General features: G+C 49.1%; 1 protein-coding gene across 1 annotated transcript; it reads right to left on the bottom strand.

Annotated features, from left to right (window-relative positions):
- Positions 1 to 429: 429 nt before the first annotated feature.
- LOC144500591 (proline-rich protein 29-like) lies at positions 430 to 24,514 on the bottom strand. The gene is made up of 6 exons (XM_078223755.1): positions 24,339 to 24,514; positions 21,234 to 21,324; positions 13,184 to 13,302; positions 9,305 to 9,531; positions 4,426 to 4,496; positions 430 to 610 (listed from the first exon to the last, which is right to left on the bottom strand). Exons 1-6 carry the CDS (start codon positions 24,417 to 24,419, stop codon positions 579 to 581), a joined length of 621 nt encoding a protein of 206 aa, XP_078079881.1. The 5' UTR covers positions 24,420 to 24,514; the 3' UTR covers positions 430 to 578.
- Positions 24,515 to 25,897: the final 1,383 nt, after the last annotated feature.

The following is a 25,897-nucleotide window of genomic DNA, read 5'->3' as shown; positions in this document are numbered from 1 at the left end:
ATAAGATAGCCACCGAGGAATCCAAGAGGGAATTCAGAAAAAACTTCATTAGTCAGGGGTGAGAGAGTGGAACTCTGTCAGGGAATAATTGAGGCAAATGGTATCGATGTATTTGAGGGAAAACTGGATCGAGCATGTGAGAGAAATGGGAATATATGATTTTGAGAATAAGGGGAACATAATTTTTGCCAAGATCAGTTCCTTTCCTGTACATTCTGTATAAATCTTCCAAAAACGTGAACTCAGGAAGCATGCTGCTCGCTGTACAAGAACCAGATCTGTCCTGGGGCCCTGTGGGAAATGTATGCTGTGTCCTGTTTCTACTTTCAGTTTTAGGCTCTCGGTTTCTCTGAAAAATGGACAATTGAATGGAGTGCTCAGCCGAGCACTGCGTACGAACCTGTGATCACCAAAATAATCGCAAAGCTTCCAGATAAGTGCAGCCAAGTGCGAGTTTATTGCAATGTTTACAGAGTCTCATTTCATTAGCTGCAGTGCTCAGGCTGTGAGGTGTCAGCAGTCAGTGGAGCCAGACATGTGGTTTGAGGAAGGATCTTCAGCGGACAGCCAGGGGCTCGTCACATTTGGCCATCAGCCACATCGTAATATTCTACAGAACGAAGAACACATCATTGGTTACCTTCAAAAACAACTTCTGGGAATTGGTTAAGAGCTGAATAAGCCAAATGGGAAAACACACTGCACTATCTCACCTTTCCTTTGAGAATTACAGCAACTTGCAATTACATAGCTCATTGCTCACACAAAGGGCAATGTGATAATGAGCATAGAATTTTAGAACGGTTGCAGCACCAAATGAAACCATTTAACCCATCATGTTTGTGTTAGCTCTCTGCAAGAGAGGGCGGCACCGTGGTTAGCACTGCTGCCTCACAGCTCCAGGGACCTGGGTTCGATTCCCGGCTTGGGTCACTGTCTGTGTGGGTTTCCTCCAGGTGCTCCGGTTTCCTCCCACAGTCCAAAGATGTGTGGGTTAGGTGCATTGGCCATGCTAACTTGCCCCTTAGTGTCCTGGGATGTGTTGGTTAGAGGGATTAGTAGGGTAAATATGTGGGGTTACGGGGTCACGCCCTAGGTGGGATTGTTGTCGCTGCAGATTTGATGGGTCAAATGGCTTTATTCTGCACTGTAGGAATCTATGATTCTAGGAGTGTTTTTTAAAATTCATTCATGGGACATGCATGTCATGGCTGGCCAGTATTTATTGCCCATCCCTAGTTGCCCAAGGGCAGTTGAGAGTCAACCACATTGCTGTGGCTCTGGAGTCACATGTAAGCCAGACCGGCTAAGGACAGCAGATTTCCTTCCCTAACTGACATTAGTGAACCAGATGGGTTTTTCTGACAATCGACAATGGTTTCATGGTCATCAGTAGATTCTTAATTCCAGATTTTTTAAAATTGAATTCAAATTCCACTATCTGCCATGTTGGGATTTGAACCCAGGTCCCCAGATCAACAGCTGAGTTTCTGAATTAATAGTCTAGCAATAATACCACTCGGCCATCGCCTCCACTTCTCCTGACCTTTCTCTGGAGTCCAACAACTTCAGTTCCCTTTTGAAAGACATTATGGAATCTGCCTCCACCGCTCTTGGGCAGTGCATTCCAAACCCAGAACAATCACCACGTGAAACAGGTTTTCCTCACATCGATATTACAGATGTGATTCTCCCAAAAAAAAAGTGCCCTACGGGTGGGAATACAGGAGTTTCTTCCACCCGTTTTTTGGGCGAACTGAGTGGAATGAATGTCCGGAACTCTGTGCTTCACAGAGTCCGCCGGGGGCTTCGTGCTGGTAAGGGGGGGACAGCGGGGTTTAATCCCACCCACGAGGCTGGCATTGGCTCGCTGAGTGGGCTACTGTGCATGTGCTGAACTGTCAGTTGCAAGATCAGCACATGCACACTTCCCAGGTTGCTTCCCAGGTCCCTCCTCCCAATCGTGACCCTCCGTGAACCATCACCCCAAGTCCACCCCGATCGCCCTCTCCCTTTCAACCCCACTGATCCCTAATATAGAGTGTGCAGCGGGATCCCCCCACCCCCTCCGTACCAATCGGCCCTGCCTCCCTCCTTGGCACTACCCGGTGCCTGGTAGGCATGCTGCCTCTTGCGGCTGGAAAAAACGCTGAGGGGAGGTCAGAGAATCTCACCCAGAAGAATTGTGAAATTTCCAAACTTAACGTGTGATTATTAACAATATTTGGGAACCGAAAGACACCCAATAGCACACAGCGGGCCCGATTTAACCATTTTCATTCTAAGTGCTGAATCTGGGCGTAATGCAGATCCGACTTGGAAATCTGCTGTCAGGCGCCCCCATACGCACTCAGCCTGAAAAAAAAATCGTGGATCTGAATCGCACTGTGGGAGGGGCTTAGCGCGCCCGAAACGATCGGAGCTCTGAACTGCGCATGCGCAATTAGAAAAAACATTGAAAAAGCGCGCCCGTGTCAGATCGCTCCCGGGCCACAGAAAGCGGAGAAAGCAGCTCGGGAGCGAAAAGCGGGAGTGATGGAACACACACACATCACTGTCCCCCTTATCCACCCCCCCCCCCGCTACCCAGACCGATCACGACCCCCTGCCCCCTTTTGCCCCACTGATCGCCTGCAGAGTGGCAGCGGACCCCCCTGTCCCCCCACCAGAGATCCATCAGCACAGCCCCCCACCAGAGATCCATCTGCCCCCCCCCCACCAGTGAGCGATCGGGCCTCCCCCCCCCCCCCCACCAGAGATACATCTTACCCGCCTCCCTCCTCCCCCCCTCAAAGAACAATCTGCCTCACTCCACCCCCCCCCTCAGAGAATGGTCTGGTCTCACTCACCCCCCCTGCACAAGAACATCTGACACGCCTCCTCCTCCCTCCCCACCAGACAATGATCAGCCCTCCCTGCATCCCCCCCAAGACAACAATCGGCCCTCCTCCCCCCCCCCCCGCCCCCCCCCACCAGAGATACATCTGACCTGCCTCTTCCTCCTCCCCCCTCCCAACCAGACAACGATCTGGCCTCACTCCCCTCGCACTGCTCCCAGCCGGAGAATGATCTGACCCACTTCCCTCCCCCCCCCACCAATCTGATTCAGAGAGCTGTTGGAAGCTCTGAACTCGCTCTTCAGTAGCTGGAGTGCCCGATTCAGACTTTTATTCAGCAGGTCCATTTAGGTGTGATTCCGGATCGGCGAACGTGGTGGTAAAGGAGGAAATGCTTATAAAGTTGGGCGGGCAGTTCATTAATTAAATTTAAATGCTTGCAATTGCATTTAAACCACCGTTGCGCCCGTTTCAGGTGCGAAGCAGATCGGCGCCGTTCCTGGGTTTCGGTAAAGTGGCAATCTGCGCGGACGCGGGCGCGGATCGCGTTAATGGCCTCACACCTGACTTTACCACGTTTTTGCGCTCAAACGGGCGTGATGCAATGGTAAAATCGAACCCAGCATTGATGTAGAGTAAAAGATGCTTTCATCCATTTAGCTACATGCTGGTATTTTAATGGGTTTTAGCTAGAACTTTACTCCAACTCTGGGCATTTGTACATTTGAGATAGGGTTCAGAGGAGGGAGAGGATTAAAGAAAAACAAGTTGCTGCTCAGAAATGGAGACGTTGGAAAAAGGAATCAGAGCACAGGCATGTTATACTTTAAACATCGGAACTATCGAGGTGAGAGGATGGTCCCATGGTGAAGGAGAACTGTGTTATGGAAGACAGAATGAATTCTGTTATTGGGCGGGATGTTACGCCCTCGCTCATCCTGAAACCGTAAAAACCCGCCCAAGGTCAACGGACCTTTATATGGTCCACCCTGCGCTCGCTCCGATTCCCGTTCTGGGCAGGAAAATAAAATCATGGTCATTGAATCACATAATGTCAAAGTTAGAGTTCAAATATGGTTTCCGGGTATGTGGAATGAGAAAAAAGGATTGTTGGAAATACAGGAACTAAAGTTAAAGTTTATTTATTTATTAGTTATAGTAGGCTTACATTAACACTGCAAGTAAATTACTGTGAAAATCCCCAGTCATCACACTCCGGCACCTGTTCAGGTACACTGAGGGAGAATTTAGCATGGCCAATGCACCTAACCAGCATGTCTTTCGGACTGTGAGAGAAAACCGGAGCACCTGAAGGAAACCCACACAGACACAGGGAGATCGTGCAAACTCCATACAGACAGTGACCCAAGCTGGGAATCGAACCCAGGTCCCTGGCACCGTGAGACAGCAGTGCTAACCACTGTGCCACCCCCAATACTGCCCAATGCTGAGACACCTCAGTGTGTTTGGCCTGAATTAAACTTAAAGGAGACTGTGTTTTAGCAGAGGCATCGTGGAAGAGGACTTTGGATGGGTAGGTTTAGGTGGTTCTATGCAGGAACACATACTTTGTGTTGTTTCAGCTTACCCGAAGCAGGGTGGACATCAGCCCCAACTGTCCCGGTGGCGCTTGGTGGCGGTGGTGGAGGAACAGCTTTGCTGGGAGAAAATCCAACAGATTCTGATTAATTCCGAGCCCATTTTAGCGACTGAAGCAACTGTGGCCTTTCTGGCCCTTGATTCATTGCCAATCTTACTGGATTAACTCACTGGGTCATTCAAAATTTTAACAGTTTGCAATCACCGTAGCACAGCCATGTTTATCAACTCCACATGGCTATACATTGAGCTGATCCACTGCTGGGGAGATGGAAAGATAGGTTTGGGACGATAGTGAGGACAGGCTTTTGCTGAGGAGTAGATAATTTCAAACATTTGCTTTGCTTTGTGTTAGGGTCCCGGACCAGGACAAATTACATCAGGAAGTCTGACTAGATCCCAAGAATTTTTCTATTGTGGCATAAATGTGAGGAAAGGGTACTTCACTCCAGGATTTATTCCGCTGACAAATTAGGGATTTATAATGAAACAAATTTTATCTAATAACATAGTTTCACTATAACTCTAACAAATGAAGCAATTTAACTATTAACAGGTGAACAATATTTAAAAATGAAAAGGAAACAACTTTAATTTCTAACTTATCACAGTTTATTTCCAAATAAGCAATATTCTTCTTACAAACTTAAATGCCACTTCTAATACAGTTAGCAACCACAAATATACTTGCTACAACAAGTGTAGGCAGTGTTGAAGCTTTCAGAGAGAGATAGAGTTCCAGAAAGCTGAAAAATCCATCTATCTCCAACCAGGCTTCAGGTACAAACTAAACTCCTTTCTGCAAAAACATTTTCTCTCTGCTACAGACCCAGGATTGCACATTTACCACATCATCACATGGCCCTATCAATCTTTCTATTCAGAAATCCCAGGGGAACTTGAGTAAACAAAAGTCCATTACAGTGGAGGGGGGGAGTGTGGGGTGGGGGGGGGGGGGGGGGGTGGAGCGGGGTGGTGGCTAGATACATACTTACTGGTTTTACCTGATGTATTATCGTTAATTTCAAAACTTCAGGATTTTCTTTTCTGTTTGAGAGATGTCCTAAGGTTTGTCTCATTTTGTATGTGGGACAATGGACAATAGGAGGGAGCGAAACCAGATTGGCCCAAATTGTACAGTTAGCATCGATACTGTGTACATTGACTGTTCCTCGGAATATTTCTGTGACCTGAAACTTTTGCAAATTTTTCACCGGGATTTCTGAAGCCTCAATGGATCAGTGCCAACTTCCATATGGAGGGCAATCAGGTGCAAGAAAACACGTATGAAGACAGGGCACACCCCATTTCCCAATAAAACCTGCTGCAGTCAAGAAAGTCCTTAAAAGGTCTCAAGGCTGTAGTGGATGAATAGGTCACATGGAGAATGCTGTGGGATCAGTAGTGGGAGTCGGGACAGTCAAATGAGGTCTGGGATAGTTGGGAGGGATAGTCAAGTGGCGTGGGGATGTCAGATTGAATCATAGAATCCCTACAGGACAGAAGTAGGCCATTCAGCCCATCAAGTCTGCACTGAGAACAATCCCACCCAGGCGCTATCCCAGTAACCGTCATATTTACTCTGCAGTGGTTAGTTCTACAAGGTTTTTTGTCATTGGACTGCACAGTGTTATTTGAATCCTATTTGAGTTTAATTGGATTATGCGCTAGATTGCACAGGTGCTGCCCTTTGACAGTGGCATTGGTGAGGCTGACCTCTGCCAAGTGTCGCTGGGTCACTCTATGCCACCTTTATTGATCCAATTGAAATAGGTCTAATTGGACACATGAAGTGAGGCAGCTGCCCTTCGCCTATCAACACCAGGAGGACAGGATGACACAAAGCACAGCAGGGCTGGGATTGAGGGCATAGTTACCAGACATTGCATTGGCAAAGAGTGCAGGGCCAAAGATAATGTAATATCCCATCAGAAATAACTTTACTCAGACTCTTCATAAATTCAGGGAGCATCAGCAACTAGAACCCTAGGATATAAAGGCGGCACGGTGGCACAGTGGTTAGCACAGCTTACCTCACAGCACCAGGGACCCGAGTTCAATTCCGGACTCGGGTCACTGTCTGTATGGAGTCTGCACATTCTCCCCATGTCTGCGTGGGTTTCCTCCAGGTGTTCCAGTTTCCTCCCACAGTCCAAAGATGTGCAGGTTAGATGGATTGGCCACAGTAAATTGCCCCTTATTGTGGGGCGATTTGTAGGGTAGATAATTGGGGTTACAGGAATAGGGCCTGGGTGGGATTCTGGTTGGTGCTGACTCGATGGGCCGAATGACCTCCTTCTGCACTGTAGGATTCTATGATTCTATGATAAATGATGAAGGGGTGTGTCCTATTGTACCCATTTTGGAGGGCTGATTGGGGGGGGCATCCGTTATTACAGTCATTCTGAACGTCATGATGCTGTAGGCCCCATCCTGGAGCCACCTGCCTGCCCACAGCCAGACGTGAGTAATGAACCTTGGGGTGAGGCAGTGAAGGGGCAGCTATTTCCCCAAGTCCCAGCCCTGCAGGCAGGGGACAAGGCCCAGCAGACAGGCCCTGGCCTGGATCTGAAAGGAGTGTTTCCACCAATCAGCACCAATTGGAAGAAGAGTGATCCACACATGAGCAGGAAAAGTGGAAAAGGAAACTTGGGCGTATGTCAAACCGTTCGCAACCACCACAAGTCACAATGAAACTTGCAGCCAATCACAAGCTTTTGAAATATAGGGTGGGGTTTTACAGCCTCGCTCGAGAGAGACTGGAAATTCCCATCTGAGATCAACGGACATTCCTGTTGTCTGCCCCTCACCCGCTCCGATTCCATGGAAGGCGATGCAGGAGAATTCCAGCGATGGCCACTTTTGTAATGTAGGAAAACATGTGGCAGCCAGTTTGTGCCCAGCAAGATCCCACAAACAGCAACATGGTAACGACCAGATAACCTGATTTTGTTCAAAGAATATTGTTTAAAGATTATGCGCTAGATTGCACAGGTGCTGCCCTTTGACAGCACGGGGTGGCACGGTAGCACAGTGGTTAGCACTGCTGCTTCACAGCTCCAGGGACCTGGGTTCGATTCCCGGCTTGGGTCACTGTCTGTGTGGAGTTTGCACATTCTCCCCGTGTCTGCGTGAGTTTCCTCCAGGTGCTCCGGTTTCCTCCCACAGTCCAAAGATGTGCGGGTTAGGTTGATTGGCCATGCTAAAATTGCCTCTTAGTGTCCTGAGATGCGTAGGTTAGAGGAATTAGCGGGTAAATATGTAGGGATATGGGGTAGGGCCTAGGTGGGATTGTGGTCAGTGCAGACTCGATGGGCCAAATGGCCTCTTTCTGCACTGTAGGGTTGCTATGATTCTATGGTTCTATAATTGTTGAAGATTCCAGGGACAATCCCCCGTTCATCTTCCAAATACCCAGAAGAAAAAAACAGTAAAATGGGGAAACAAGAATACTGGTCTTGTATACTGCAAATACTGGTCAGAACTGTTTCGTTTTACTTGGGAAAGGATATACTGGCACTGGAGGGGGTGCAGAGGAGGTTCACTAGGTTGACTCCGGAGTTGAGAGGGTTGGCTTATGAGGAGAGACTGAGTAGACTGAGGCTATACTCATTGGAATTCAGAAGAATGAGGGGAGATCTTATAGAAACATATAAGATTATGAAGGGAATAGATAAGATAGAAGCAGGGAAGTTGTTTCCACTGACGGGTGAAACTAGAACTAGGGGGCATAGCCTCAAAATAAGGGGGAGCAGGTTTAGGACTGAGTTGAGGAGGAACTTCTTCACACAAAGGGTTGTGAATCCGTAGAATTGAGGCTACCTCATTGAATGCTTTTAAGGCAAGGATAGATAAATTTTTGAACAGTAAAGAAATTAAGGGTTATGGTGAGCCGGGGGGGTAAATGGAGCTGAGTCCACGAATGGAGGAGCAGGCTCGAGGGGCCAGATGGCCTACTCCTGTTCCTAGTTCTTATGTTCTTATGTTTTTCTTCTGATGCCCTGGGCGATGAGAGCCACACTGGCGAATGGTCAGGGTATGACAATGGGAGAGAGGGGTCAAAGGAGGAGAAAGTGGAAATGGCAGAGCAAGCCTCAACCAAAATGCACATATGAATGGGCAGAGAAAGCACAATTTAGAGACCTGGCTTCATAACAGTGAATAGGATAGATAAAACCTTGTATGAAACAGGGAATAGAGAGGGGACAATAGTAGGCAGTCTGAGATCCCAGAGACCCCGGTTCAGAGGTGGGTAGAAGCCAGAATGAAGCATTGACAACTGTTATCCAATTTCAGAGTCGGAGGCTGCTATGGATTGGACTCTTTCTCCTGATTTCCCACCCTCATATATTCCCCCTCACCCCCAGACACACTCTCAAATTGAAGTGTTAACATAGTTTTCCTCCCCGTCTTGGAGGTACACAGGTAATTTGTCAGACCATGGCTCCACACACTCCAAAGATGTGTGGGTTAGGTTGACTGGCCATGCTAAATTGCCCCTTAGTGTCGAGGGGTTGACAGGGTAAATAAGTGGGGTTATGGGGATAGGACCTGAGTGGGATTGTGGTCGGTGCAGACTCGATGGGCCCAATGGCCTCCTTCTGCACTATAGGATTCTATGATTCGATGAATCCATGAAATCAGCCAATGAGTGAACAGGATTGCAACCTGGAATCCTCCTGGCCAATGATACTCTACCCATTAACAGGGAGGGCACATAGCTGCTGACGGAATGTCTTACCAAATCCATTGATCCTAAATCCCAATGTTATCCCCGGAAGCCTCCGGTTTTGGGATACTCCATGATCTCCATCTTCTAATGATGGCTGAGGATGCTCTGCAGCCCCGCGGACAATGAAAGTGCTTACATCTCTCTCCACGGACTTGGGGGTGCGTCTCCACTGACGTGTCGTACCGTCGGTCTCAGATTCTCTTGCAGCAGCCTCATCATGTGATGTGCCTGAGGTTGGCTCTGGGTCTGGGCTAGGGGCGGCAGTGTAGGCCAAGAGGGGTATGCAGGATATGGCCACGGCTCATAGTGATGGTGATATACAGTATCGGGCTCACTCTCTTCCAATCTGATTGACACTGGGTTCTGAACGCAACAAATGAAACACATTCTCAGACCGATTGTTCAAAGCTAAGACTTTCTGTCAAACACACAAAGTTTCAAAGTTCTAGATTTTAAAATAACAATTGATAGGACAGCTGGTGTTAGCCATACCAGGTGGAATGTGTCCACGTCAAACTAATTCAACAACAACTCTGCATTTATGTTGCACATTTAACATGGGAAAATGCCCCAATGACAGTCATAGGAATATTATTATTAAACACAAATTGACATCAAACCACATGAGATATTAAGACAGGTGACCAAATGCTTGGTTGAAACAGTTGACATTAAGGAAAGTCTTTAGAGTAGAAAGATGGAGAGATTCCTAGACTTGACTGGGACAGCCGCATGGTTATCAGCCAATGGCATTGTGAATTTAGTGGGGAATGCAGAAGGGGCAAGAATTGGAGGAATGCCGGTACTTTAGAGGGTTGTAGGCATCACAACAGGTGGATAGAGCAATGGATAGTTTGAACAGGAATGAGATTTTAACATTCAGGTGCTGTTGCACCTAGGATTTCTGGTGTAAATGGCTAAAGTCCAGAATGGGGGTTGGCATTTCCTGTCAACTTGTAACAGGGATTATGAGATCAAATTAGAGACATGGGCCTGAATTTTTCAGATGGTAGAAGCTTGAAACCTGCCATCCCGAGAGTCGGTGGGAAACACGTTCCCATCATGCTAATGAGTGTAGATTGGCAGCAGGCGGGATATCAGCCTCACTTGTTGAGTTTAGTTTATATATTAGTCACAAGTAGGCTTACATTAACACTGCAATGAAGTTACTGTGAAAATCCCCTAGTCACCACATGTGCCTGTTCGGGTACACTGAGGGAGAATTTGGTATGGCCAATGCACCTAACCAGCACATCTTTGAACTGTGGGAGGAAACTGGAGCATCCGCAGGAAACCAACGCAGATATGGGGAGAACGTGCAAACTCCACACAGACAGTGACCCAACCCAGGAATTGAACCCAGGTCCCTGGCACTGTGAGGCAGCAGTGCTGACCACTGTGCCACCGTGCCACTCCATTTGGAAGGACATCCCACCTTGGAGAATGCCAGCCAATCAGATTGTCTCATTAAATGGCCATTGAACAGTCTTAATTGGGGCCATGACTTTGTCCCACTCACTGAATCTTAGAATCATAGAAACCCAACGAGGCAGAAGGAGGCCATTTTGCCCATCGAGTCTGCAGCGACTCTCCAACAGAGCATCTTACCCAGGCCCTATCCCCTGACCCCACATATTTATCCTGCTAACTTACACATTTAAGGGACAATTTAGAATGCCCAATGCACCTAACCTGCACATCTTTGGACTGTGGGAGGAAACTGGAGCACCCGGAGGAAACCCACGCTGACACGGGGAGAATGTGCAAACTCCACACAGACAGTCACAAGGCTGGAATTGAACCCGGATCCCTGGCACTGTGAGGCAGCAGTGCTAACCACTGTGCCACCGTTCTGCCCGATCTTCACAAAAAGATTTTCCTGGTGTGGTTGTTGCTAGCGAAGCGGCTGTAATAGCCAGCCCCTAAAGGGATATTCATTTATTATTTCTTATTTCCATTTTTGTTTTCAGATTAAATTCAGATTCTCAAACTGCATTGATGGCATTCAAACTCCCAGTCTCTGGATTATTGGCCCAGCAACATAACCAGTTCAGTTAATGTTCATCTTGTGTGAGGGGAATTCCGAGCAAGCTGTGTCCGCCACGTCTCAATCATACCATCCAACCCTCAGTGTTAGAAGGACCATGAGTTCAAGGGCCCCTCCATAATCTAAACTGATACTCCAGTGCTGTACAGAAGAAGTGCTACACTGTTGGAGAGGAGATGTTAAACAGAGGTCCTGTCCATCCTCAAGTGGATATAAAAGATCACTAAAGCAGATTGCTGTTCCTGTTGAGTTGCAGGAACACGGGAAGCACCCAAAACAGTGAATTTGTATGATCAGATGGTCCACTTTTGTGACCTAGATTGAGAAGCAAATAGAATATCCTTCTCTCCTTCCAATCAATGTCATGGCATCTTTAATGTTCACCTGAGAGAGCTTCTGGGACCTCAGTTTAACATCCTATCTGATAGACAGCACTCTGACAGGGCGGCATCCCGCAGTACTGACCCTCTGACAGTGCAGCACTCTCTCAGTGCTGACCCTCTGACAGTGCAGCATTCCCTCAGTACTGACCCTCTGACAGTGCGGCACTCCCTCAGTACTGACCCTCAGACAGTGCGGCACTCTCTCAGCACTGACCCTCCGACAGTGCGGCACTCCCTCAGTACTGACCCTCAGACAGTGCAACATTCCCTCAGTACTGACCCTCTGACAGTGCGGCACTCCCTCAGTACTGACCCTCAGACAGTGCAACATTCCCTCAGTACTGACCCTCTGACAGTGCAGCACTCCCTCAGTACTGACCCTCAGACAGTGCAACATTCCCTCAGTACTGACCCTCTGACAGTGCAGCACTCCCTCAGTACTGACCCTCAGACAGTGCAACATTCCCTCAGTACTGACCCTCTGACAGTGCAGCACTCCCTCAGTACTGACCCTCTGACAGTGCAGCATTCCCTCAGTACTGACCCTCTGACAGTGCAGCACTCCCTCAGTACTGACCCTCTGACAGTGCAACATTCCCTGAGTACTGACCCGAAGACAGCGTAGCACTCCTTCAGTACTGACCCTCTGACAGTGCGGCACTCCCTCAGTACTGAACCTCTGACAGTGCAACATTCCCTCAGTACTGACCCTCTGACAGTGCGGCACTCCCTCAGTACTGATCCTCTGACAGTGCAACATTCCCTCAGTACTGACCCTCTGACAGTGCAGCACTCCCTCAGTACTGACCCTCTGACAGTGCAGCATTCCCTCAGTACTGACCCGAAGACAGCATAGCGCTCCCTCAGTACTGACCCTGTGACATTGCGGCATTCCCTCAGTACTGCCCCTCTGACAGTGCGGCACTCTCTCAGTGCTGACCCTCTGACAGTGCAGCATTCCCTCAGTACTGACCCTCTGACAGTGCAACATTCCCTTAGTACTGACCCACTGACAGTGCGGCACTCCCTCAGTACTGACCCTCTGACAGTGCAGCACTCTCTCAGTGCTGACCCTCTGACAGTGCAGCATTCCCTCAGTACTGACCCTCTGACAGTGCAACATTTCCTCAGTACTGACCCACTGACAGTGCGGCACTCCCTCAGTACTGACCCTCTGACAGTGCAGCACTCTCTCAGTGCTGACCCTCTGACAGTGCAGCATTCCCTCAGTACTGACCCTCTGACAGTGCAACATTCCCTCAGTACTGACCCTCTGACAGTGTCGCACTCCCTCTGTACTGACCCTCTGACAGTGTCGCACTCCCTCTGTACTGACCCTCTGACAGTGTGGCACTCCCTCTGTGCTGCATTGACATATCAGACTTGATTCCGTGTCCAGGACTCCAGGGATTTGAATCTACACCTCGTGACACAGGAGAGGGAGCAGCCACTGAGCTCTGATTGAAGTGGGCATTAAAACCTTGATTTGGGGCCCTGCCTCATTCTTGCTTCTCAATTACCTTCCCTCTGCCCTCTAGCGCGAAGTGGCTTTTTTAGCATGAGGCGTAAATAATTGACCTCTGACCTGTACGGCAGGCTGTGGTTGTGCAGTGTAACCAAAGCTGGTGAGTGCTGCCATGGTGATGTTACTCATGATCACTTGGTGCATCTGGGCATTCTGTATCATCATCAGCTCCACTAAGTCTAGGAGAAGAAACACATTAAGGTTCAGAACCTGTAAACCAGTGAATTCCCAGACTCTGGAACCAGCCTCCCATCCATTGAATCTGTCTACACTTCCCGCTGCCTTGGCAAAGCAGCCAGCATAATTAAAGACCCCACACAATCGGACATTCTTTCTTCCACCTTCTTCCATCAGGTAAAAGGTATAAATATCTGAGGTCGACCAACCGACTCAAGAACAGTTTCTTCCCTGCTGCTGTCAGGCTTCTGAATGGACCTACCTCGCATTAAGTTGATCTTTCTCTACACTCTAGCTATGACTGTAACACTATATTCTGCGCTCTCTCGTTTCCTTCTCTATGAACGGTATGATTTGTCTGTGTAGCACGCAAGAAACAATACTTTTCACTGTGTACTAATACATGTGACAATAATAAATCAAATCAAAAAAATGAAAAATGAACAGGAGTCTGGAATGATGAATCTTTGACCTTCTGTGTGTTGCCAGGATTTTCTTTTTATTTGTCTTGCAATCACTTTACAGAATCTCCTCCTCACATTCAGGTCATTACATTCAACATTCCTTATGTTCCATTCCATCTCTGGCACATTTTATTAAATCAGATCATTGAAAAAACTCAATAACGTCACTGAACTCATTGCGGAATCGTGTCCCCATCAAACACTCCCAGGACAGGTACAGCACGGGGTAAGATACAGAGTGATGCGCGATATAACTCACGAGGCTAGAGGTACTCGAGGAAATAAAGGCTTTTATTGACTACAACAATAGAGCTACCATATATAATACACGATCCCAGACTAAAGGGTCCCAGACAGAGCAGTGACCTTTATACCTCTCCCAGGAGGCGGAGCCCGACTGGGATGTACCATAAGAACTATATTACAGGTAGAACAGCCCAACCCTAACCCCAACAGTAACATGTAGACCAGCCCAACCCTAACCCCAACAGTAACATATATACAGACTCATAGTACTGGCCAGACCCTGGCTCAGCACTACCTGGTGGGAACCAACGATGGTTCACCACATTCACCCCTCCTTTGAAAACAAAGGCCGACGGGGTACAAAAACACAGAACAATTGTTCATCAGTCTATAAGTTCAGACAGTCTGGGGGACCGCACTGTCGTTGTGACCTCCTCAACACCGGCGATGACACCAGTGTAGGCACTCGCGGTGGCGTTTTCCCCAAGGCGGTGTCCAACGGCTCCTCCAATGTCTCACGGGCCGATAGAACCCGAGGTGGTGACAATCCGCTGAACTCGGGCATGCCGTGAAGTGGCGACCATCTCCTGGACTCAGGCAGGCTGTACACTGGAGTAAAAGGGTTAAGTGATGGTCCCGATGCTGCCCGCGCCGAGTCAGGAGGGGAAACAATAGTTGGGGGGTCTCTAACAGGAGGTATGGGAGCGACAGGGGTTTCCAAGCCCCCTGCTGGCGACAGGTCTCGAATCAAGACCGTGTCCTCTCGCCCGTCAGGGTATGCCACATAGGCATACTGAGGGTTGGCGTGGAGGAGATGGACCTGTTCAACCAGAGGGTCGGACTTGCGGGTCCTAACATGTCGCCGCAGGAGGACAGGTCCTGAGTACGTCAACCAAGACGGTAATGAGGTCCCAGAGGAAGACTTCCAAGGGAATGAAAACAGTCTCTCATGGGGAGTAGCATTGGTTGCCGTACACAGGAGTGAGCGTATGGAGTGGAGCGCATCAGGGAGCACCTCTTGCCAACGGGAGACTGGAAGGCCTTTAGACTTCAACGCCAGTAAGACAGCCTTCCAGACTGTAGCATTCTCACGTTCAACCTGTCCGTTACCCCTAGGGTTGTAGCTCGTGGTTCTACTAGAGGCAATCCCGTATGAGAGCAGGTATTGCCTCAAGTCATCGCTCATGAACGACGAGCCCCTATCGCTGTGGATGTAACAGGGGTAACCGAACAGGGTGAAAAGATCACGAAACGCCTTGATAACCGTGGCAGCGGTCATATCAGAACAGGGAATGACAAAAGGGAATCGTGAGTACTCATGAACCACATTGAGGAAGTACACGTTCCGATCTGTCGAGGGAAGGGGGCCCTTAAAATCCACACTCAGTCTTTCGAAGGGACGAGTGGCCTTAACGAGTTGTGCCCTGTCAGGTCGGTAAAAGTGCGGTTTGCATTCCGCGCATACCCGGCAGCTTCTGGTTATGGACCTGGCATCCTCCACCGAGTAGGGTAGATTCCGGGCTTTTATGAAGTGGTAGAGCCGAGTGACCCCCGGATGGCAGAGGTCATTGTGAAGAGCCTGCAATCGATTCTCCTGCATACTAGCGCATGTCCCACGCGACAGGGCATCCGAGGGCTCGTTGAGTTTCCCTGGACGATACATGATGTCGTAATTATAGGTGGAGAGTTCGATTCTCCACCTCAAGATCTTATCGTTCTTGATCTTGCCCCGTAACGTGTTATTGAACATGAACGCCACGGACCGCTGGTCCGTGAGCAGGGAGAACCGTTTTCCCGCCAAGTAATGGTGCCAATGCCGGACGGCCTCCACAATGGCCTGGGCCTCCTTTTCCACCGCCGAATGTCGAATTTCGGGGCCTTGGAGGGTGCGAGAGAAAAAGGCGACGGGCCTGTCCGCCGGTTAAGTGTGGTGGCCAGGGCGAAATCCGATGCATCACTCTCCACCTGGAAGGGGATGGACTCATCGATAGCGTGCATCGTGGCTTTCGCGATGTCGGCTTTTAGTTTTTCAAAGGCCAAACGAGCCTCTGGTGCTAGGGGAAAAGAGGTAGACTTGATGAGCGGACGGGCTTTGTCCGCGTAATTGGGAACCCACTGTGCGTAGTAAGAGAAGAAGCCTAAGCATCTTCTCAGTGCTTTTACGCTAGTGGGCAGAGGAAGTTCGAGGAGGGGACGCATACGGTCTGGATCAGGGCCAATGACCCCGTTTTCCACCACGTATCCGAGGATAGCTAGGCGGCGCGTGCGAAACACACACTTTTCCCTGTTGTAGGTCAGATTCAGGCGAGATGCAGTGCGTAGGAATCTAAGAAGGTTGGTATCGTGGTCCTGCTGGTCATGGCCGCAGATGGTGATGTTATCCAGGTACGGGAAGGTAGCCCGCAGTCCGTTATGGTCCACCATTCGGTCCATAGCACGCTGGAAGACCGAGACCCCATTCGTGACACCAAAAGGAACACTTAGAAAATGGTACAAGCGACCATCTGCCTCAAAAGCCGTGTATTGTCGGTCCTCTGGGCGAATGGGGAGCTGGTGGTAGGCAGACTTTAGGTCGATGGTGGAGAACACCCGGTACTGCGCAATCTGGTTGACCATGTCAGATATGCGCGGGAGGGGATACACATCCAGCTGCGTGTATCTGTTAATGGTCTGACTATAGTCTATGACCATCCGGGGTTTGTTCCCACTCTTGACCACCACGACCTGCGCTCTCCAAGGACTAGCGCTAGGTTGTATGATCCCTTCCTTGAGGAGCCGCTGAACCTCAGATCGAATGAAGATCCGATCCTCAGCGCTGTAACGCCTACTCTTAGTCGCGATGGGCTTGCAGCCTGGCACGAGATTCTGGAATAAGGAGGGTGTGGTAATCTTAAGCGTCGAGAGGCTACAGGTGGAGCGCGTTGGGCAATTTAGAGGCTGCGAGTCTCCCACTGAAAGCGGAGGGAGTGGCCCACCGTACTGTAGGGTTACACTCTTCAAGTGGACCATGAAATTTAGTCCTAGGAGCATTGGCGCGCAAAGGTGCGGTAACACCAGGAGCTTGAAGCTCTTGTAAACCGTGCCCTGCACCGTCAGATTTACCACGCAACTCCCTAGCACGGTGACAGACCGGGACCTTGACGCCATTGAAATTGTCTGCTTGACAGGCTGGATCTGGAGGCCACACCGCTTCACGGCGTCTGGGTGAATGAAGCTCTCCGTGCTCCCACTGTCAAACAGACAATAAATCGTGCGTTTGTTTACCTGTATGTCCATCATGGACTTGTTGAGTCTGTGAGGCTTTGCCTGGTCCAGGATGATCGACGCCACCGTTGGTTCGTGGGCGCCACTGCAGGCAGCTGAGATGGATGATGATGACCCCTGCTGGTCATTCACGGTCGGTGCCGACCAAAATGGCTGCTCCCATAGGTCGCACGTGGGCGATGGCGCCAAAATCAGCGGCCCCTGGTGGTCGCGCGTCTCTTGCGACTCCGTCGTCTGGAATGGCGACGTCCTGGCCTCGCACGTGGAAGAAGCCCTTGACGATGCCGACGACGAGGAAACCGGCTCCGGGGAGTCACACGCCGCACTGCTGTTCCTGGATGGAAGTTTGGATCAGCATACCTTCAAATAATGCCCCTTCTTGCCGCAGGTGGAGCACAACACCGCTTTAGCTGGACATCGCTGCCGAGGGTGTTTCACTCCCCCACAGAAGTAACACTGCGGGTCGCCTGGAGCTGCTGCCGTCGTCAGGCCCGAGGGTGGGAATGCAATCATGCAGCTTTTCGGTCCCGCTGGATGAAGTGGGGTCTGTGACTGCCCCTGCCACGCTGTCTCCACATGGTCGTCGGGATACATCGCCAGACTTTTGGAGGCCGTTTCTAGCGCATCCGCTAGCTCTATGGACTTAGTGAGATCGAGATTACCTTGCTCCAACAGCCGAAGGCGGATATAAGACGAGCCGATTCCCGCCACAAACGCATCTCGAGCGAGGTCGTTCATGTTCTGGTCTGCTGACACTGCTTTGCAGTTACAGCCCCTGGCTAGCTGTAGGAGCTCGCACGCATACTGTTCCGTCGTTTCGCCGGGCTGCCGCCGTCGAGTGGCTAAGAGATATCGAGCATGCATCTCGTTCGGCGGTTTAATGTAGCGCTTCTTAAGAAGCTCAAGGGCCCCTTTGTAGTCGGTGGCCCCACGGATCGCTAAATATACAGCGTTGCTTACCCTCGGTCTGTCAGCGTGGGTGGTGACCGCTGCGGAGGCTTCGAGGTAATCCTGAAAACATTTCAACCAGTGGTCGAAGGTGTTCGAGGCGCCCGCCGCACGTGGGTCTAGCGTAAGCCGTTCGGGTTTAAGCATTTGCTCCATGCTCTCTGTGTCGTTTTCTTTTTTTTTTCAACGAAGAGAGTTCAATTGTAGTCAATAAAATTGATGCGCAATATAACTCACGAAGCTAGAGGTACTCGAGGAAATAAAGGCTTTTATTGACTACAACAATAGAGCTACCATATATAATACACGATCCCAGACTAAAGGGTCCCAGACAGAGCAGTGACCTTTATACCTCTCCCAGGAGGCGGAGCCCGACTGGGATGTACCATAAGAACTATATTACAGGTAGAACAGCCCAACCCTAACCCCAACAGTAACATGTAGACCAGCCCAACCCTAACCCCAACAGTAACATATTTACAGACTCATAGTACTGGCCAGACCCTGGCTCAGTACTACCTGGTGGGAACCAACGATGGTACACCACACAGAGTAAAGCTCCTTCTACACTGTCCCTCATCAAACACTCCCAGGACAGGTACAGCAGGGGGTTAGATACAGAGTAAAGCTCCCTCTGCACTGTCCCCCATCAAACACTCCTAGGACAGGTACAGCACGGGGTTAGATACAGAGCAAAGCTCCCTCTACACTGTCCCCATCAAACACTCCCAGAACAGGTACAGCAGGGCGTTAGATACAGAGTAAAGCTCCCTCTGCACTGTCCCCCATCAAACACTCCCAGGACAGGTACAGCACGGGGTTAGATACAGAGTAAAGCTCCCTCTACACTGTCCCCCATCAAACACTCCCAGGGCAGGTACAGCACAGGGTTAGATACAGAGTAAAGCTCCCTCTACACTGTCACCATCAAATACCCTCAGGAAAGGTACAGCACGGGGTTAGATACAGAGTAAAGCTTCCTCTACACTGGCCCCATCAAACACTCGCAGGACAGGTACAGCACGGGGTTAGATACAGAGTAATGCTCCCTCTACACTGGCCCCATCAAACACAGTAAGAGTTTTAACAACACCAGGTTAAAGTCCACCAGGTTTATTTGGTAACAAATACCATTAGCTTTCGGAGCGCTGCTCCTTCGTCAGCTGGAGTGGAAATCTAGAGCACATTTCCACTCCATCTGACGAAGGAGCAGCGCTCCGAAAGCTGATGGTATTTGCTACCAAATAAACCTATTGGACTTTAACCTGGTGTTGTTAAAACTCTTACTGTGTTCACCCCAGTCCAACGCCGGCATCTCCACACCATCAAACACTCCCAGGACAGGTTCAGCACAGGATTAGACACAGAGTAAAGTTTCCTCTACACTGTCCCTGTCAAACACTCCCAGGTCAGGTACAGCTAGGGTTAGATACAGAGTAAAGCTTCCTTTACACTGTCTCCATCAAACACTCCCAGAACAGATACAGTTCTCCTTAATATTAATCCATGTGTCCCTGTTCTGAATCAGTAACATTCATTTCCCTATCCAGTGAAGCTTTATTGGGTTTTAATTTAATACCATTTGATCTGCTATGCATTGCCACACAATCAGGAGAGGGGTGTGATTTTGCTAACTGTAATTCACAGATGAAAGGAGAACTCATTCTGGTTTGGATTGAAACGTTATCAGTGAAATAACAGTGTGACTCATTGCATAGGCTGCAGATACATTCATTAAACTGGCATCTTTTCTCCCCAGTGACTCCCCACTATTTAATGCAGCTGTGTACTATCAGGGTCAGGAACAATGTGAAGTCTTTGCTGATCAGGCGTGTCCCTATCCGGGTGACAAATGGGCCTGATATCAGCATCAACAACATCACCGTATGGAGGGCAATGAAACTACTCATCATTGCAATTCAGCAAACCATGTTTCTAGGTGTCACCTTCTTCCCATGGCCACTGTGGCTCTCCATCTCTGTCTCTCCTTTGCTGCCTTTAATTCCAATTAAGTCCATGGCAGCCAGTCTATTATATCCATCATCTGTATTTCCTCTGCTTCCCTCTCTGACATTTTCTGTTCATTTTCCTTCCTGCGAGAGTGCTCCCAGCACTCAGGTTTACCCACTGGGAGAGCAAGTTGACCATGTTCCCCCCGCCCCTACTCTCTGCCATATTGATACGTATCGGATGTAAGGCATTAAAAGTAATTCCAGCTGACTAGTCATAGAATCATCGAGTCCCTACAATGCAGAATGAAGCCATTTGGCCCATCGAGTCTGACAGAGTACCTTACCCAGGCCCTCTCCCCTGCCCTATCCCCCTACCCTCACACACGTACCATGGCCAATCAACCTAACCTGCACATTCTTGGAGTGTAGGAGGAAACCGGCGCACTTGGAGGAAACCCACACAGACACGGGGAGAATGTGCAGACTCCACAGACAGTGACCAAAGGCCTGATCCCAGGTCCCTGGTGCTGTGAGGCACAGGCCGCTCCTTGCCACTGTGCCACCCACCTCTCTGATTATTTAAATTAGTCTCTAGTTATTCTAGTTAATCCCTGGTTATTTAGGTTAGTCCCTGGTTGTGGTAGCGTGGCCCCTTTAAGGCCTGGCAACCAAGAGGGCGCTCCCTGAGGACCACGTGATCAGGCTGGATCCTATGGCAGGGCAGAGTGTGAAGCAGAGCCAATCAGGAGCAAGGATATGTGTCCTGGGTTGGGTAGGATCCTCGGTTGGACCCAGGGGGGGTGTAGAGAATTGGGTGTGGTCAGTTCTGTCAGAGCCTTGTCTGTGTAAATCTATTTATCATTGTAATAAACCCTTTATAACTCTAAGCCACAATGAGTCTCCTTCAAAGTTATTACACTGGTTATTCCAGTTAGCAATTAATTATTTTGGTTAGTCCCTGGTTATTCCAATTAGTCCCTGGTTATTCTGATTAGTCCCGGATTATTCCGATTAGTCCTTCGCTATTGCTCTAAGTGCTGACAGAAAAGAGGCTCTTACCTTCCTTCATATGCCCATTCCTGATTGGTGGAGTTTGAAGGTGCTGTGGTCCAGACAGATTCTGGAATATAGTCATCGGCTGTTGCGGAATCTGCAGGAAATGAGACGGATTAAAATAATGTTGAGGGGAGGGGTTGGTGTCATGATGGTGGAACTAGATTAGTAATCCAGAGGCCCAGGAATCTAGGGACCTGGAGACCCAGAAGCCCAGGGATCCAGGGGCCTGGGAACCCAGAGGCCCTGAAATCCAGGGGCCCGGGAACCCAGAGGCCCAGGAATCCAGAGGCCCAGAGATCCAGGGGCCTGGGAACACAGAGGCCTGTGAACCCAGAGACCTAGAGGCCCGGATATCAAGAGGCCTGGAGATGCAAAGGCCCGTGAATCAAGGGATTTGGGAATCCAGGAACCCAGGAACCAAGAGACCTGGGAACCAAGAGGCCTGGGGATCTAGGGGCCTGGGGATCCAGAGGCCCAGGAACTCAGGGGCCCAGGAACTCAGGGGCCCAGGCTAATGCTCTGGAGATATGGGTTCAAATCCCACAACTGGAATAAAAAGCTAGTCTCATTGCTGGTGACCAGGAAACCATTGTTGATTGTCATAAAAACCCATCTGGTTCATTAATGTCCTTTCGAAAAGGAAACCTGCCATCCTTACCTGGTCTGACTGCCACAGCAATATCGTTGACTCTAATATGCCCTCTGAAATGGCCCAGCAAAACACTCAGTTTTTTCAACCACTACAAATGAAACCAAAAGGAATGAAACCGGATGGAACACCCGACATTAATCTATGCACCGGAAATGATAATGGCAAACTCAGCCCGATCGACTCTTCAAAGTCCTCCTTACTAACATCTGGGGGCTAGTGCCAAAACTGGGGGAGCTGACCCACAGACTAGTCAAACCTGACATTGTCATACTCACAGAATCATACCTTACAGATAATGTCCTAGACACCACCATCACCATCCCTGGATATGTCCTTCCCACCAGCAGGACAGACCCAGCAGAGGTGGCGGGCGGCACAGTGGTATACAGTCAGGAGGAAGTTGTTCTAGGAGTCCTCAACATCAATTCTGGACCCCATGAAGTCTCATGGCACCAGGTCAAACATGGGCAAGGAAACCTCCTGCTGATTACCACGTACTGTCCCCCCCTCAGCTGGTGAATTGGTACCCCTCCATGTTTGTTACATATTTAAAAAGATTGCAGGTTGCTTTAAGAGCTGATCACATGATTTGATGGTGATGTCATTAGGGTGTTGCCACAGGCTGCTGTTACACTTTTAGTTTGCATTTGGAGCAGAGAACATCTCTTGAATAAATCTGTTGTTGTTACTTCGAATCCACATGTGCAAACCACGTTCTTTATGTTAAAACCCACAGCCCCTAATGTAGTTCGGACATTACAACGTTGAACACTACTTGGAAGAATGACTGAAGGTCACGAGGGCACATGATGTACTCCGGGTGAGGGGCTTCAGTGTCCATCACCAAGAGTGGCTCAGTAGTCCCACCACAGACCAAGCTGGCCAGGTCCTAAAGGACAAAACTGCTCGAGTGGGTGAAGATTGTTACGAATGCTTCAGTCTTATATTTTGCGCTGATCTGCTGAGCTCCCCCGTCGCTGAGCATCGGGATTTTTGTGCAATCTTCTCCTCCACCAGGCAGGTAGTGAGGGAATCAATAAGAGGGAAAAACCTACCTGGCCTCATCCTCAACAATCTACTGGACACAGATGCATCTGTCTATGACAGTATCAGTTGGAGTGACCACCGGGCAGCTGCTTGTGGAGACGAAGTCTCGCCTTCACATTGGGGATACCCTCTATCATGTTGTGTGGCACTATCACCATGGTAAATGGTATAGATTTTGAACAAATCCAGCAACTCAACACTGGGCATCCACGAGGCGATGTGGGCCGTCAGTAGCAGCAGAATTGTACTCGACCACAATCTGTAACCTCATAGCCTGGCATATCCCCCACTCTACCATTACCATTAAACCAGAGGACTATTTGTGTGTCAAACAACATAAGCAACAAGTGAGAGAGCTAAGTGATTTCACAAACAACAGATTAGATCTCAGCCCCTCAGTCCTGTCACATTGTGAATGGTGGTGGACAATTAAACAACTCACTGGAGGAGGAGATTCCATCCTCAATGATTGGGGAGCCCAGCACATCAGTGCAAGAGATAAGGCTGAAGCAATCTTCAGCCAGAAGTGCCAAATGGATGGTTCTTCCAGAGGTCCCCAGCATCACAGATACCAGTCTTCAGCCAATTCAATTCACTCCATGTGATATCAAGAAACAGCTGAAGGCACTGTATACTGCAAAGGCAATGGGCCCCAAAAATATTCCAGCAATAGTACTGAAGACTTATGCCCCAGAACGTGGAGTGACATAGTGGTTAGTAATGCTGCCTCGCAGCACCAGGGACCAGGTTCAATTCCAGCCTTAGGTGACTGTGGGTTTCCTCCAGATGCTCCAGTTTCCTCCCACACTCCAAAGATGTGGTTAGGTTGATTGACCATGCTAAATTGCCCCTTAATGTCCCAAGATGTGTAGGTTAGGGGGATTAGTAGGGTAAATATTTGAGGTTACGGGGATATGGGCAGGGGGCATGGGCCTGGATAAGATACTGTGTCGCAGAATTGGTGCAGACTCGATGGGCCGAATGGCCTCCTTCTGCACTATGGGGATTCTATAAATCTGTACAGCTACAACACTGGCATCTACCCGGCAATGTCCTGGTATGTCCTGTACACAAAAAAAAGTCATCGACAGTGCTATCAAGCAGCACTTACTCAGCAATAACCTGCTCAGGGACACTCAGTTTGTGCTCTGCCAGGGTCACTCAGCTCCTGACCTCATTACAGTCTAGGTTCACACATGGACAAAAGAGCTGAACTCCTGAGGTGAGGTGACCCACAGTACCGTAACATACACCAGAGCTGGCAATGAGCATGGCCCACGCTGTTATTGTAAGGAGTCATTAACTCGCATTAATAAGCTAACCAGTTTAAGAAAGACAGTGTGAAATGGCCTACAAGAAGGTGGTGGGCCCTCCTCACACCAGAGCCTGGGCTTGTGGGTCTCACTAACCTGCTGCTGAATTATCTGCACTGGCTGAGGGTCTGGTTTCCATGCCTGAGGAGAAAAGACATTGTTCTCTTCAAAGTACATGTTCTTCAGCCACAGGCCCAACACTCTGAGCTAGAGAATGTCACTGCAGATCTGTCAGCTTGTAAACCGTTTGAGAGACCATACAACTGGTCGCCTTGGGAACCAGGCATACACACTGACGTGTGTGAGGTGAACACGGCATTCATTGTAAATAACTATTCACACTGGACTTTGAGGAGGGACACAGTGCTTACCGGTAAGAATGCATGCAGCTAGTGCTATAATGGAACAATGCAAAGATCAAAGCCACAGATATGTTTCCTGTGATTTAATATCCTGGGCTTTGTTCCTCGGATTCCAGATTCAAACCCCAATCCAGAGATTCTATGTATAATCTGACACTTTAACACTGCACTGAGAGAATGCTGCACTGTCAGAGGTACCATCTTTCAAATGAGATGTTAAACCATGTCTACCCTCGGGTGGATTAAACATATTCAATGGTATTGTTTTAAAGAGCATGAGATTCTTCCTGACATCCTGGTCAATGTTTCCACATTTACCAACTTGGCTATCTGTTTTTAAGTTTAAGTTTTAAGTTTATTTATTAGTGTCACATGTAGGCTTACATTAACACTGCAATGAAATTACTGTGAAAATCCCCCAGTCGCCACACTCCGGCGGCTGTTCGGGTACACTGAGGGAGAATTTAGCATGGCCAATGCACCTAACCAGCACGCCTTTGGACTGTAGGAGGAAACCAGAACACCCGGAGGAAACCACGCAGACACGAGGAGAACGTGCAAACTCCACACGGACGGTGACCCAAGCCGGGAATCGAACCCGGGTCCCTGGCGCTGTAAGGCAGCAGCGCTAACCACCACAGCAATTACCTGGTCATTACTTTGTTGCTGTGTGTGGACTTTGGTCCTTTTCCTTGCTTGCTCCGGTGATTACGTTCTATTTAATTTGCTGTCTAATGCTTCAAGGGATGATGAAAAGCGCTACGTAAATGCAAGTCTTTCTTTCATAGTTGTTCCCTTTAATGAAGGGGGAAGAATTTCTGCAGGAATTGCAACCAGATTTTTTCAGAGGATCAGAAAGTTGCCCCCCCCCCGCCTCCATCCAGGTGGACATTGCAGGCGTTAGTTAACCTGTTCAGTCTTCGTGGTTGTGTACTGATTGGTGTATCTAGTTTCCAAAGCAAACCAGTAATGACAGGAATCTGTTTGGCACCTGTAACAGCTGAATGCTGCACAAAAGCCTGTTACTGACCCTGAGTTCACACAACTGAGTCTCTTCAGCAGTTTTGAGTTAGATTTGGTTCCATTCCCCAAGGTGTCTAATGAGCTGTACCATTTGCTTCTTCTGCAATGGTCGTTTTATTTTCAGTAAGAAGTTTAACAACACCAGGTTAAAGTCCAACAGGTTTATTTGGTTTCAGTCGGGCAATAAACCAGATTTAATGCTACAGACGAGACAACTGTTTCCACAGTCTGAAGCAGCAGAAATCTCAACTGCATCACATGACCGAGTGT

This window comes from Mustelus asterias, chromosome 11, assembly GCF_964213995.1.
Source record: "Mustelus asterias chromosome 11, sMusAst1.hap1.1, whole genome shotgun sequence".
NCBI lineage: Eukaryota > Metazoa > Chordata > Chondrichthyes > Carcharhiniformes > Triakidae > Mustelus > Mustelus asterias.
The sequence above is the reverse complement of the archived record's forward strand: the minus strand, read 5'-3'. Positions and strand labels throughout refer to the sequence as shown.